General features: G+C 47.3%; 4 protein-coding genes across 4 annotated transcripts; all 4 read right to left on the bottom strand.

Moving 5' to 3' along the window:
• Positions 1–2,684: 2,684 nt before the first annotated feature.
• On the bottom strand, positions 2,685–3,887 carry N7483_010866 (uncharacterized protein; the record flags this gene model as incomplete). Its single annotated transcript, XM_057094293.1, has 1 exon — positions 2,685–3,887. The coding sequence occupies one exon, from the start codon at positions 3,885–3,887 to the stop codon at positions 2,685–2,687; it is 1,203 nt and encodes a 400-aa protein (XP_056940264.1).
• A 999-nt stretch (positions 3,888–4,886) lies between these two features.
• N7483_010865 (uncharacterized protein) lies at positions 4,887–7,346 on the bottom strand (the record flags this gene model as incomplete). The annotated part of the gene is made up of 5 exons (XM_057094292.1): positions 4,887–5,803; positions 5,857–6,035; positions 6,083–6,171; positions 6,234–6,303; positions 6,373–7,346. 5 exons carry the CDS (start codon positions 7,344–7,346, stop codon positions 4,887–4,889), a joined length of 2,229 nt encoding a protein of 742 aa, XP_056940263.1.
• Positions 7,347–8,820: 1,474 nt separating this feature from the next.
• Positions 8,821–11,757, bottom strand: N7483_010864 (M28 family metallopeptidase; the record flags this gene model as incomplete). Its single annotated transcript, XM_057094291.1, has 1 exon — positions 8,821–11,757. The coding sequence occupies one exon, from the start codon at positions 11,755–11,757 to the stop codon at positions 8,821–8,823; it is 2,937 nt and encodes a 978-aa protein (XP_056940262.1).
• Positions 11,758–12,311: 554 nt separating this feature from the next.
• Positions 12,312–14,133, bottom strand: N7483_010863 (putative ubiquitin ligase complex F-box protein GRR1; the record flags this gene model as incomplete). Its single annotated transcript, XM_057094290.1, has 2 exons — positions 12,312–12,595; positions 12,714–14,133. 2 exons carry the CDS (start codon positions 14,131–14,133, stop codon positions 12,312–12,314), a joined length of 1,704 nt encoding a protein of 567 aa, XP_056940261.1.
• Positions 14,134–14,533: the final 400 nt, after the last annotated feature.

The following is a 14,533-nucleotide window of genomic DNA, read 5'->3' as shown; positions in this document are numbered from 1 at the left end:
CCGGTTGTAACGCTCTTGTTGGGAGACTGACTTCGCGATCAAATAAACTTGTTCGCCCGTGAGTCGGGCATTGTCAGGCGGCAGACTGCGAGGCTGGTGATTGTTCCAGTCCAGGTTGCAGATGGGGTTAGTGTTGTTCGTGAGTTTGGGGTACGTTCAGGTTTGTTGGGCTCTATTTGTGTATAAACGAGAGTGTGTCTTTGATGAAGTCAAAAAATCAAGCATTCCCTGATGTTCAAAGGGTAGCTCCAAGCATCTGCTTCAATTACCTTTTCTTTCATGCCAGGGAAACCACTGGCGAGGCCTTGGTAGGTATCTTTGTTATTTCGACATACTCCAGGGTTCGGAAATGGTGCAGAATCTCTTGGGTGATTTGGAAAAGCTTTTACCACCTATCGTGTGTCGAGTCTCAGGTCTATCAGAGACGCTCAAGTTCATGATTAACTAGAGGTTTGATAGGTTACCAAGCTGAATCATTTTGTTCATGGTTCCCCCTTGAAGGAAGATAGAGACTAGGACTTAGTTCCTAATATCTCAAATTTAGCTATGACATCAAGTGTAAAAGTAAAAGGAAAGGAAGAACATATCATACCCTGTTTTCCTGCTCTGTCATGAGGTCTTTCACGCAAAGCATTAACCAGACATGTTACTTTCTTCAGCTTCCTAGGGCTGCTTTGTTTCAATCGCGGAACATGTTCTCTTTCTTTCAGATTATCAGCAGAGTTCTTGTGAATTGGAACGTGACAAGATATAAAAAAGGTGATCTGACAAGCTTCATCAAGTTAAAAGACTTACCTGATGTCCGGCTTCAGAGGTTAAGAGAAGGTTTCATCTTTCTTGGCGAATCATCTGCCTGAAAATAGGTTGAGAGTGTTTAGTAGTGAAGCCCACTTGTTAGGCCAGGCTGATTCTGAAATGAAGCCATAGTTAGAAAAGAAGGAATAAATAGAGAATGAGGTAGTTGTAAAACAACCTTGGAGGTGATGAGTTTCATGTGCGCAGATGAAGTTGCAACCTTATATAAAAAATGATGGTATATGTGGAGTACGAGGCGTGCCAGATGTGCGACCTTGGGAGATGGCCGGACTGCCCCTCTCTCTGTGCCGTGTGGGGAGTCGACATCTGGAATGTCTTGATAGATGAAGAGGTCATTGAGCAAGGGTCAATTTGAACTCAAAACATGAAGAGTATACTAAGATGTAGCAAGATGAGTGATATAGATAGGTTTATAGTAGAAGATATAGATCTACCAAGTAGGAACATGGAAAGTGCTACTTAGTTTCGCTGGAAAGTCTCAACTGCGCTACCTAGGTAGGTGTCATTGTCTTAGTAATAAAGAGAAGTCTGGAAGCAAACAGTGAAGGAAAATATCTTCAGTGAGTTGACGACAAATCTGAGTCCAGCTCTTTGTCACTATCTGACTCATGATCATCAACAAGCTGCAATCTTTGCATGCCTTGATGGACAACAGCAAATGTCTCATATTCGTGTGTCCGACCCGCTAGCAAAGCACAAGGTAAACATTCATCTCGTATAATTCAAGGCTCCCAGCATTCCGTGGCAATAAACAGTCGAGCTACAAGATGGTCCCGAAAAAGAGTGACCTGCCTCCCTCCAAGGTCCATCTGGCAGGCTGTTTCAAACCCTTCGTGGCTGGTAACCGGTAGCAGAGCCTCTGCATATCCCTGAGACTGCTTGCATTCATTATTATAGCAAGAGACCTGACCAGATCCACGAATAACATTAGTCACAACGAGACTTGGCCTGATTCGAACCATCTCATTCAGATCATTGCCTTTTTTTAATGCCATATATTGCTTCCAAAGCTGGCTGCCGATCACTCCCCATTGATTCTGTGACCAAGAGCTGGATTTTGCGTCGTAGCACTCAGTAACATTATCTAGCACTTTTTGGGCGCAGAAGTCTTTGCCGGGCGGGCGTAACGTAGCCCAATGCTGGAACAAGCTGTACTCTTCTCCCGAATAATCGAAAAGGTCTGGGTGCCAACCCCAATTTCTCCAGGATAACCCTCACTCGGCATAAAGTGGAAGGATCATCCTGCATAGGCTGCCTCAAAATGTCATAGAACAAGCAGACACCATTGATAGAGACTGCAGTGACGCCTGGATCTTCTGGATCGAGTAGTGTCTTTCTACCACCGAATATCACCTCAGCGAATCGGAGAAGAGATGTTTCCTTTTATTTCAATTGCTTGATCGAGCCCTCAATAATTAGATCTAGGGGCCCATGAGACTTGCTCTTCTCTCGAATGAGTTTGCGTTGAGACGTCGGTGACCTTACCCTAGAGGTCCATTCTCTACGAGCCCGGAATGCATACTCGAAGCCAATTCTCGAGAGAGTCTGACCAGGGAGTATATCAATCCCAGCCAGTCTCCGAATGACCCGAATGATAAATGCAGTAATATGGACCATCCAATTAGGGAATGTAAGTCGCCTTGATATTCTGACATCCAGCGGAGGCCCAGGCGCGTGATCTTCTGGATGACAGATTGCGCAGCGGCAAAAGCGGGTAATATTCTCGATAGCAACTTCAAATACTCTCTCTGCTTCTTCAAAAGTCTCCAGGCGAGCGGCGTGCATCATCGCACGTGTCAGTGGCTTATGCTCCATAGGCTCGTCATCACTGACCTCCGCATCGGCCTCGTGACTTGTATCGTCGTCGTTCAGCTCAGGGAACGTGCTCTGAGCAAAATGAAATAATCCTCGCCGTAACCTGCAGGAAAGTAATATTGACATTCGCGAAATAGAGCAGGATCCTTGATTGCTGGGTCTGCTTCGGCAAAAGCCTGGAATATACGTGCTGCACTTCCTAGCGCTTTGCCAAAATCTTGAGGCATATGATGCAGACTGGTAAACTTGCCCCGAAAGATTTTGGTCAAAGCATTCTTCCATTCAAGTCGGCCACCGATCGCGTTGTTGTTATCTGGGTTGGATTCGGAATGAGTTCGAAAAAACGTCGTGGTATCAGGTATACGCATAGTTGTCTCTGTGTTTACCAGGGTGCCGTTTCCGTGGCCTCGTGAATGGATGACCGTCAGCTGTGGCTCGTCGTTAGTATAGTTCCGGTAAAAATAATTGTCTTCATCATCTCTCTCGCTGCTGTACAAGACAACCTTGAGCTCCATAAGCCATCTTCCGATAGCCGCGACAAGGGCAGCATCGGCGACACCAATAAACGTTAAATGAGAGTATTCCCCTCTCTTCAACTTCACGATTTTATGCAGTGCCCCAGCTACATCCTCAGGACTTGCAATGCCACGAGTGATACGTGTAGTGCTCTTATCATGTGGCCATGTATGCTGTCCAACAATTGCTTCCCCATCAAACGACATCATCTTCTCTGCCTTGACAGGAAATTCTCCCAAAGCAAAAACCCCATCACATTTGCTCACCATGATACTCACCTGTTTCGGCGACGGCATTGGTATGTCAGATCTTAAATCGGATACCAGTTTTCGTAGAAATGAATGCATGATGCGACCAGGCGCATCTCTCGAATATGCCTCAGCTAGATGGCAGGCGCTCAGAGCTGCGAACCTGGAGCCATCATCTGTTGCGCGCAGGATTTGGATCGGGCTCTTGATCCCAAAGCCAAACCAAATGAGCTTTTGAAAGCTTTCCAGGACAGGTGCGTTGGTGACTGCATCGTTGGATCTTTTCAAGCCCTTCTCGGTGCATTCGATAGCTTCGCATACTTTGGATGCAATGCAGAAAGTACCCGCGTCGATCCTGGCATCGAAAACCCGCATGAGAGTGTCAATACCAAGTCTGAATATCGAGTTTGCAATACCAGTGATCTCAACTTGAAGTTGAACTGGGCCGCTGCCGCTGCCTCCTCCTGCTGTACTGTCTACTGCATTGGACATTGTATGGGCTCGCTAGATAGTGAATTCTAGCGGGAATTTCTCGTAGATAATAACCACTAACCAGTCATCAGCCGCAAAATTGGGGCTATGCGGCACTGCCAGTGGGAGACTCAGTATGAGATTGGTAGGGATCTTCCATAGACATTTTTTCCTACTTGGGTTGCAGTGGGTTTTCGAGTTTCCTCCCCGGCAGAACAGAGGGGCATAATTAACCTATAGCTCATCCCTATGGTTACCAGTTGCCTATATCCAACTACCTAGCAGCTAGCCTTCCCTTCCCGGTAATCATTCAGGTAACCCTGTAGGTAACCGTGTAGGTACTTACATGCAAAGAGGGGGATGTCACCAGATACCTGTACATACTACTGCCTGGGTACTTAAGTATGTGAAAATGGCTGTAGTGTCACTGTGTCTACTTGACCGAGATTCCTAGCCAAGCACTTCAAATGTTGAGTGCTGAGTAGATACCTTGCCCTTTTTCACTGCTACATACAGTGCCGCGCGAAGCGCGGCATGAGGACTTGTAGCTGGCTCATTGGGTGTCCGTGCATATGGGCGCTAAAAATTTTGTACATAATTCGTCAGTGGTATATGCGGCCTACAAAGTTGTTTGCTTCTAATGCGAGGCTAGGTGGCGAAGTAACTCATAGTAGTGTTGATTGGACCGATATATCGATTATGGCTGATTCAAATGTTGTGATTTCACATCAATCAACTTCTCTGACTGAGGTATTATCACTGTCAGTGAGACTTTTAAGTTGTTCTCTATTTTCTCTCTACTCAAGGACACTTTCTCTTTGTTTATCCAAATTTGCATGTACTATATCCACATTTGAAGCCTCGTTCCCAACAACCTTAGACTAGCAATTTTGCAAACTACCTATGATAACATTCAGCAAATTACTTATAATCATTATTCCTAGTCACAGCCAAGAAAGCGAGTGACCAAAGCTGCCTAATATCAGATTCTAAAGAGTAGTCAGTACCATATCCATATCCTCAACCAATACAGAAATAAAAGAGATCGAACATACCAGTTTGGCCTCCAACTCCAGGCGGCGCCGGCAAATTCACCAGCTGCGTAACTTCAAAAGTCCCATTTTTGTAAACCCATGACCACATCTCCGTCGAGAGTTGATCACCGTTCTCCTCAATCGAGTCCCAGAGCGCATTATAGGCTGCTTTGACATTGTCGAAGATCGATGAATCCGTACAGAATGCCGGTACAACTTCCTTATCCTTGCCCTTTCTTCCTACCATCCTCTCACCAGAAATTCGAGAAGTACTCAAAGTTGAAAAGTTCACAGACACCTCACATCTTCCCATCTGCAACTCAAGTCCCTTCGCCATCATCGCTAACTGCCACGACCAAACAACCGTACCGTGATACGCACCGGTTGTCCAATTTTGCGCGTAGACGGGATTCTCTCCAAATGCCGGATTGGCAATTAACATTCCCACATCAGTCATTAATCCGGCTGGGAACTCGCGCCGGATGTTGGTGGCTGTCGAGTTTAGTAGCGTGGAGAGTTGGGCGTCGTTGGTTGTGTTTAGGAGGAAGTGTCGGAAACAGTCATCTGTGTTCATGACCTCCACTTGAGAAAGATTGTTATATCCGTCCAAAGATAAGGAGTAGAATGTTACGTTTGTATCGATGGAGGACGATTGATCAGGTCCGGTGAATGATGACGCATTCTGATAGGACTGAACGAGGGATTTGGCCTTTGACTCTGGGATTGTAACTTCGAAGAATGAGAGGGTAGTGTCTTCCCATATCTGGGCGTACTCTTCCGCTAGATCAGTCCAATTTTGTCTATTCTTGTAGATTCCCTTTTTGGAGAGTGCGGCGATTGACCGTAGAGCTGCGGGTGCGAGGGCTGTATTTACGTCGAAGGGAATTCGACCTCCCCCAATACCTGAAACGGTGATTAGTGAATGTTTTCCCTTTGATTAAGATATGATGATGTACCGAATTCGCTGTCTCTCCATTGGCCGACAATTTGTCCTTCTTTTAGACGAATGAGGTTGTCCTTCATTTGGTTTTGTGCAAACGGTCCTGCAAGACGCATGATGCGCTCGGCATTGATGAGGGCTAGTTGGCCCCACGTTAAATTCTGATTTGCCGCATTAATGGATCCAGCCGATGTGCTTGAGCTTGTTAGCAGGTATTCGATATGATGAGGCTTGAATCTCACTTGAAGAATGCAGAAATCCTCCTCTGTCCAACCGGGTTCTCTAGGAAGTATCGCTGCATCAAAACGGGGAGGTAGTAGTCCGAATCAATCTGGAAATCGCGTTAGTATCGACATTCTGTGGATACCCGAGAGTATGGGAGTTGAGGCTGACCATTGCGTAGTCGCAGACCATCACATTGCTTGTAATGTTATCTTGTAAATTTGTCCAAGTCGCATAGTCACTGAGAGGTTGAGTTTAGTATAACGATGTGTGCGAGTAATACAGCGAGCTCAAGGAAAGAAAAACTCACCCAATCGTCTCCTCGTGACAAACACTTCCATCTGACCTGTTCACCCGCTCCAGTACAGCCCCAATAACAGCTTCCATAGCACTTCCATTTCCACTACTCAGGACTGGCTCCAGAAGTAGTGCTGAGATCATCGAGTCACGCCCAAAGTAAGTCAAAAATCGCCAAGCACCTGCTAGCAATTTCTCCGAGTAAGACAAGAACGAAAGCGCAATTGTCTGACCAGGCATAGTTTGACTCAAGTTAGTTGACTGGGTATTGAGGACTACACTTGAGTTCAGCTGGGATAGCTGTGGGTAGTTCATTTCTGCAGTGAAGAGATACTCGCCCGCCTCAAATGCCAATGTACCATTTGAAACCGTGACACTGGTATTGGTACCGGTGCCATTATTCCAGGAGCTAAAATGGATGCTAGTTGTAGTAACATTATCCAGCCATAGCCGATGCAGTGAGGCACTTCCATCACTGTTTGATGTATACTCAACGGCATCCTGGATTTCGGGGTAAAGGATACTAGCACCCTCCACGAAGTCGCGGATTGTACGGATACTTCCCAGAATAGGCAGAGAAAGGATCGCCGAAGAATTGAAGCTTATAACACCCTGCACGCCAACACTGGGATAGTCTCCTGTAGACGATGCGTTATATGCAGGGGCCAACGGGCTACCGACAGTTGAATTGACAAATTCAATGCCCAGGGTCCCGTTAACTCCATTCTGAGGTGCGAAGAAGGCACACGCGCCACTGTCCCCAGCTGGCCATGCGACAATCACCCGAGGACTAATAGTTGAAAGATTGCTGTCTGACAAGGGACTGGTGACAATGACCTGGGCGGCAACATTGCAATCGGAATAGAAGTAGTTATCATATGGCGGATCACTTAAAGAGAATGTCGAAGCTGAATTGCTACACACTGGGGCATTGGAACGTGGGTACAGGTTCTGAAAAAGATTCCGGTCAGTGTAAGTCCCGTTCATTGGGCTGTTCAAGACGCCACTTACAACATCGGCACTGACCACAGTGGCAGTGAGTGCGATTCCTCCAAGTAGAGACGATTTGATTCGGCTCTTCATAGCACAGATGGGGTTAGCACTGCAAATCGAAGAGACAGGGATGGCCCATGTTAGTGGAATATGCTGTTCTTATACCCCAGTTCTGTGCGACGGAAACAGAAATGCACATTATGGACCTTCCTGAAGAAGCAGCTGTCAATGACAGTCATGAGGAGAAGTGGGTCGCCACATTTCCCCACGGGGATGTGGAGTATGAAGGGTTCAAGATTCCCGACAATTCTCCGCGCCATCGACGTCAATCAGAACTTTCCCAGCATAACATCTGAGACCTTGAACTTGAAATTTCATTGAGTTTATAGCATAAATAGATCTAAGCTTTTTCTCTATTTCTTATTTCTTGACCTACTAGTATGTCGTCACTGGGTGCCCTAGTACCACATGTGCTCAAAAGAAATACAGGATTACGCAGTGATCCAACTAGATATTGAAGATCTATACCGAATTCAAAGGACAAATGCAAGTCTTAGTATCTGAAAAGATATTAATATACCAGTAAAACACCGGGTGCCTAATTAGGAAGGTGACAAGCTCCCACTCAGAGCGGCATATTAGAACCATATAGGAGTAGTTCAAATCAATAAAGGATTAGGATCAGATATTATTTCTTTTATGGAGAAAGGGAGTACAAGGAAAGAAAAAAGAAAAAAGAAATCCAGCAAGGTCAGGAATCGAACCCAGGACCTTCAAAATCAGAAATACGTGAATAGCCTCAACAGCTCTCACTTGATACATCCATCCTCAAGACATAATTCCTTCTAGCTCGCTCAACTATTTTTATTTTGAGGATCTGAAAGATGGAATAGAAAGGGAAAGGCTAGAAGTATCATGGGTAAAAAGGAAAAAAATCCCCCCAAAAAATCATTATTCCAGCCGAAGCTGATTCCCTCCCGCCCGCAGGGATCATCTCTCCCACCAAAATCAGGCCCTGCATACCTAATTTTCGTATCAATGTCCCCCAAACGGGTCATTAGACCGCTAGACTATAGCCGGGTAGAGAGGTTACCTGGGGACCTTTTTACTCAAATATAAGGGAGCTCTGATTCCTTGAATGGCGTTTAACCAGTTGACTCTTTACTATTTACTCTGTTTACTGTAATCCTTCCATTTAATTTAAATATAAAAATAAAAATAAAAATTCAAGCTCTAAATAATCAATAATTCCAAATGATTTTGATATTACTACCTAGATACCTAATAGTAGTACTCTGTATTCTTGTAGTAAAAGAAGTTTATTGCACTTGTTTGTTAAATACATGACAGACACCTCCCACAATAACAAAATCATAGTAGGACAAGCCACAGGACAGCAGGAGAGTAAAATAGAGACATATTGCAGATAACTCTAGAGAATCATGAAAATCCTCATAGGTGATACTATCTAAACCTGCTTGTAGACACCTGAAGCATCCAAACGGAGCTCAAACTCACGATATCCTTCAACCAGACCATCAGTCATCTTGGTCACACCAACCCAAGAAGGAGCATAGTGCATCAGCTCATCAAGAGCGGGAACAACGCCAGGTGTGTTGGTATCGCTCCAGATACAAGAAACACGACCCTTGTGGGAAACAGCAGCGTCGCTAGAGGAACCACCATCCTTGGATTCGCCGAAATCAAGATCGACAGTCCAGTGGTTCTTCCAAGTACGACTCCAGAGACGGATTTCATGGATGCCGTCACGGCCTGGTTTGGTGAAACGCTTGTCAGGAGCAGAGCCTCCGATGACACTGAAGTTTCGGATGGGGTGGTGATCCATGGTGATACGGCAGGAGCGCGTATTCTGGCCTGAAATGTCAAAGCGGATAGAAGATTGACCGATCTCCTCTGGGTGCGAGGTAGTGAAAGAGACCCAGTCAGCAGAGGGAGATGAGAGGCTCTTGCTATCGCTATCATCATCAGTGGGGACAACGTGTGGCTCGGGTCCATTCCAGGAGCATTGAGCACGGGAGAGAGCATCATTCCAGACGCAATCTGCGTGACCATCTGCGCTTGGGAGGCCGCGGACCACGTCTCCAACAAATGGAGGCATGCCGGTCAGATAGGAAGTAGAGTTTCCTTGGTCCAGGTCGACACGCTGTGAGAAGTACAGCTTCACGCGGTTGGTATCTGAGAATGGGAATGCAACAAGATTGTAGATAAGGGTGCCGAGCAGGACCATAAGCAGGAAGATCGGGACGTGGTAAGTGTAGCGATGGATGTAAGGCAGCATCGGCATGAACAAAACCACTGTCAGACTAGCAATGGAGATGTACACGAACAACTGGGGATTGCCATCTTGACCGGTCTGATGAAGGGCGCTGGTCAACAAAAGTGCGATGGGACCAACCAGCATAATGATGACGGGGGCTGTGAGGAGTAGCTGCAGGATCCAGGTCCAGGATGGAAGGGAAGCACTCCATGATTGCTCGTGGCCATACACATTGGGGTCGTAGTTCTCCTCCTCGTTTTCTTCATTTGCATTATCTCCAGCCACATTAACGTAGTTGGCAAATGTAGTTCGGTGCTGACCACGCAAGAGCGAAGTAGACTCAGTTGCCTCCTCCACAACAGCATCCTCCTCTTCCTGGGGTTCATCCCCAGAAGATGTTCCAAGTCGGCTTCCAAAGGCAATTGCTCGTCGAGAGCCCTGGTAGGTGTGATCGATGTACTCCGACTGGGTAGGAAGGGAGAACAGCTCGACATAGGAGATCCAGGTAGCCAGCCAAGTGCCAGCGAAGTAGAAAAACATAAAGTATCCTCCAGCCAGTCCATCCTCATTCACATAGACAGTGGTCACAACCAGCAAAGCCCATGTAAGAACGAACATCCAGGTCCAGGTATACACGCGGTGGAATGCGGAGGGTCGAGAAAAGTCAGCGACGCAGGAGACAAACCAGGCCAAAAAGACCCAGCAGGAAATCATCATGCTCCACACAGCATAAGCACTGCTGTGGACGATAAAAGGGTTGACCTTTGTAACCAGGTAGGCCAATCCCACGGTCACAGCGGTCGGAATAACCAGAAGAAACGGGAAACGGAAGAAGCCTCGAAGACCTCGAATCGAAACGGTCTCATCACTGATGTCAACACGCACAGCAGATCGGAAGAGATACATCTTATCGACCTTAGACAGAGCAATGCTAGTGACCAACAGTGTCAAAGGCGCCACAATGAGAATAGTCACAGATATCGCGAAGAGAGTATGGAGACGGAAGACAGCGAATGTACTACCAAAGAGGTCGAACCAAACAGCCTTGGTACCTTTACCACTTGGCACAAGGCCATCATCCCGAGCCTCGCCATCAAACCGGTTACTCGAATCCTGGACTAAATCCTCGGTAGACGCAACGGCAGCGGTGAGCATATGCCACAGAGAGCCCATGCTCGTATGACGCACATCATCCTGATCAGTATGGTACCTAGCTCTAGGCTCAAAGAAGGCCACGTCAAGTCCTCGCAGACCCATCATGCCCTGGAAGACAACATAATCCGTCTGACTCTTGACAAGACCCTTCTCAAACCCATTGGCACTCAGCACCGAACCAAACGGATACTTCGATTTCGCATATGACTGCGTAACCTCCGCATCCGAGCTCCGGAACAAAGTAGCACGACCACCAGCACCCGCACCTTCAAGGTTAACAAAGGTGTGCGCAAACTTCGCCATCGGATGCTGGCTGTACGCGCGCGCGCCATTCAAGTAATCCTCCTCACCGTTATTGAAAAGTACGACCAGTCCGCGGCGCGGCGCGTGTCCAGGGCTCAAGAAGTACCGGATAAGCTGCAGACAAGACACGACGCCAACACCATCATCAGTGGCGCCATATCCGGTGGACACACTATCGTAATGCGCGTTGACGAGCACTCCGCCCTTTCCAGTGGGTGATTTACCAGGAACCTCCCACCAGTTGTCCTGCTGGTCTTCGTAACCACGAATGTAGACGAGGATGTTTGTGCCCTCGAAGTACACACCGATCTGGCCGTCGATTGAGGTCAGGTTGGAAGTCAAGTCGTCAAAGACAAAGAAGTCCGGAGTAGATTCGTCTTCGGCGGCGCTGACAGAGGACTTATGGATCGCGTCGACGCGTTCAAGTAACCACGAGCGGACCTCGTCGTTCTTGTGCGAATTGTAAGGGTGAAAGCCGTTGGTCAAGACCTGGAGGTCGGACCATGCCTCGGTAAGGTTCAAGCCCTTGGGGCTGGTTCGGGGCGCGGACGGAACATTTTCATGGATAACGAGGACAGGAATGAGCAAGGCCAGGTAGACCACCGTGACGATGATGGTTACTGGCCATGGCGTAAAGGCCACAGGGTTTTTACCCTTGGGGGAAGCCATGGGTAAGCACCAAATGGCGTGAGTAGGGGGGGTTGAAAATCTAGAAAATGCGGGGAGCTCGGAGTTGCTATCTATCTTGAGCTAAGGTTGCACCGCTAATGCCGCATCTACACTTGCATCAACTAGAGCTTATGCACCGCTAAAGAAAAAATATTAATAGACTAATACATTAATATTATAGATTAGAAATAAATATCTTAGGAATAAAGACAGCACTAAAAGATTACTAAATTCTACAAGCAAAACAATTAGAGAATTTGAAAGGTCTCGTTCTACTGACGAGAAAATGCATTTCCTAGGAATAACACAGGCACCGTAGGGTAAAGGGTAAGAATCTTCGCTCATATGGGTAGAAGGATGATGGCTTGCAAACATGCCCAACTTCCAGACCTGATTGCTATTTGGAAGGTCCTTAAGGAAGAGGGATACAATACAAAAAGAAAATGAAATGAAATGGGAAAAGGGGGAATAAATCCATGCCAAAGAAACTGTTGAAGTGCCACTTATAATCATTGAAAGCGCAAGAAGACAAGTAGCAGGGGGTATCGTATCAATCATTGAATTGTCTCAACGTCGATGTAATCTTCGTCGTTGATGCCCGTAGCATCCATCAAGCCAGTCATTTGCCCCGCGTCCTCGTCCAATTCCTCATCATCATCAAACATAGTGGCTTCGGTTTCCCCAGGTCCTGACGAAGTACCTCGGTTCAAGTAATCCCGCAGTCGTGATACACCGTCACCGCTGAATACGCAGAAGACATCTCGTTGTTGCTGCGTGAATTCAGGTGGAGCTTCTCGACAGAACACGGTCAATAATGGGTTAAGGAACTCCGGGACTCCTGTCAAACTTAAATGGGTGAGTCGAGGGCAGTTGTTTATCAGTGGACGAAATAGACTAAGTTTTATAAGTTAGCATAAGGGATTCTTTAGGGAGAAGGGGGGGTGGTGTTGATAAACGTACATCCATGGTCAGCCCAGTGCAGTAACTGAGATGAACACGCTCCAGGTTGCTGATCAATGGATAATTTGAACGAGGAGGATAGGCAAAGGCCTTGATACTTTCATCTGTAATAGACTGACATTTGACCAGGCCGATACGTCGCAACTTGGGTAAAGTAGCCAATTGCCGTACGCTATAGTCGGTCAGGCGATTACAGCATGCCAGGTCAATGTAGCGGATGCGATTGCAGGCCTTGATTAGTTGCAGAACTGCAACATCTGTAATATTGGAGCAGTGGCCAAGGTGGACGTAGTGAAGGTTCTTGCCCAGCTTACAAATAGCCTGCACAGAGCGATCTGTGATGAAGCGGCACTTTGCCAGCACGAGGTTGCGTAGACGAGGAGCCGCATTTACAATCTGCACTACAGCATCATCTTTCACGTTTTCGCATGCTGTCAGATCAAGAATGCGTAGACTATCAAATGTCATTTGCTCTGGTAGGTTTAAGAATGCCGAGTCACTAATCTCGGTACAGTGTGCGAGGCGCAGTTCTCGAAGATGACGAAGGGTATTGATCAGCGCCGTGACCGAAGGACTAGTAACAAGCTTGCAGTCATGCAAGTCGATCTCCAGGATCGCAGGGCAGTTCTCTGCAAATGATAGAATGGATCGATCTGTGACATGAACGATACCGTTGAGTTTAAGTCTCTTGATCTGACGACAACTTTGTGATATAACGAGCAACGAGTCATCCGTTACTTTGTTGCATCCGGTAATATTGAGACCTTGTAGGCGAGGGCAGTTCCTGGCTACCGCAAAGAGGGTGTGATCAGTCAGATGGCGTAAGTCTGATACATCTAGTGCCTGCAAGTGCCGGTTCCCTTCCACGAGGTCTGAAACGCCCTTGTCGGATAGTTTGGAGCAGTTTGTCAGCGTTAATCGCTCGACGCGCTTGCATTGGGTAAATGGGACGACGGTGCCGTCACTGACCTCACCGGTCAATGCGGATAGATTGAGTCGCTTGATAAGATCGGCGTACATGAAGAGGCTTTCCGGGTTGCCCACGGATGAAGCTACGCTCTTCAGATTATCCCAATTATTGCATGAGGGTCGATGCCATAATATTCCGACGCAGTTCGCTGCCCAGGTGCGGCTAACCAGCATGCAATTTAGCATGTCCACCGGAGAGACGAGTTTGGAAAAGATCGCAATAAGAATCTCGGGTGGGAGGTGGCCGATCGGGGGCAAGGGAATAGATCCGTCATTTTGCATGTGGAGGTCGCGAAAGTTAGCGACTCCGATCGAGGATTCCGAGTCGTTGGCTTGAGCCATGAAGAAGTCGGTGTCGTCATCTGCAGCGCGTTCGGGTGAGGTTGAGGAAGAGGTTTCAGAGGGAGCCTCGCTCGGTAATCGAGCAACAGGTCTTTGACGGGGCATATTGGATGGTCGGAGATAGGAGGTGTAGGAAGTAAAAGATCCAATATGAAGTGGGTTGAAAGGGTTGCGTCTCAAGGCTGATGTCTCATCACTTGCAGAATGATATCTGCATGGGCGGTGTGTATTGAAGACTCGGAAGGTTTCAGGGAAGAGCCTAGACCGCCGGTCCTAATAAGAGAAAAAAGGAATCCCCGGAATGCACGCAAGGTAATGAGGCTTTACCAGGGTGTGGGGAGGGGTTCTGGTTCTTGGTGGTAATCGGATGGGGCGAGAGGGTAAATGGAGTCGTGTGGGATCCGCAGCGCTTAGTTGCACGGGAAAGGCGCAAGTTGGAACCAAGTAAGAGAGTGTTGCAAAAAGCCTTTAATACGAGAGAATGCAACCATGCATAAGCTGTACT

This window comes from Penicillium malachiteum (genome assembly GCF_028827825.1).
Source record: "Penicillium malachiteum strain IBT 17515 chromosome Unknown utg000005l:1.0-9002435.0:326005.0-9005861.0, whole genome shotgun sequence".
Classification (NCBI taxonomy): Eukaryota; Fungi; Ascomycota; class Eurotiomycetes; order Eurotiales; family Aspergillaceae; genus Penicillium; species Penicillium malachiteum.
The sequence above is the reverse complement of the archived record's forward strand: the minus strand, read 5'-3'. Positions and strand labels throughout refer to the sequence as shown.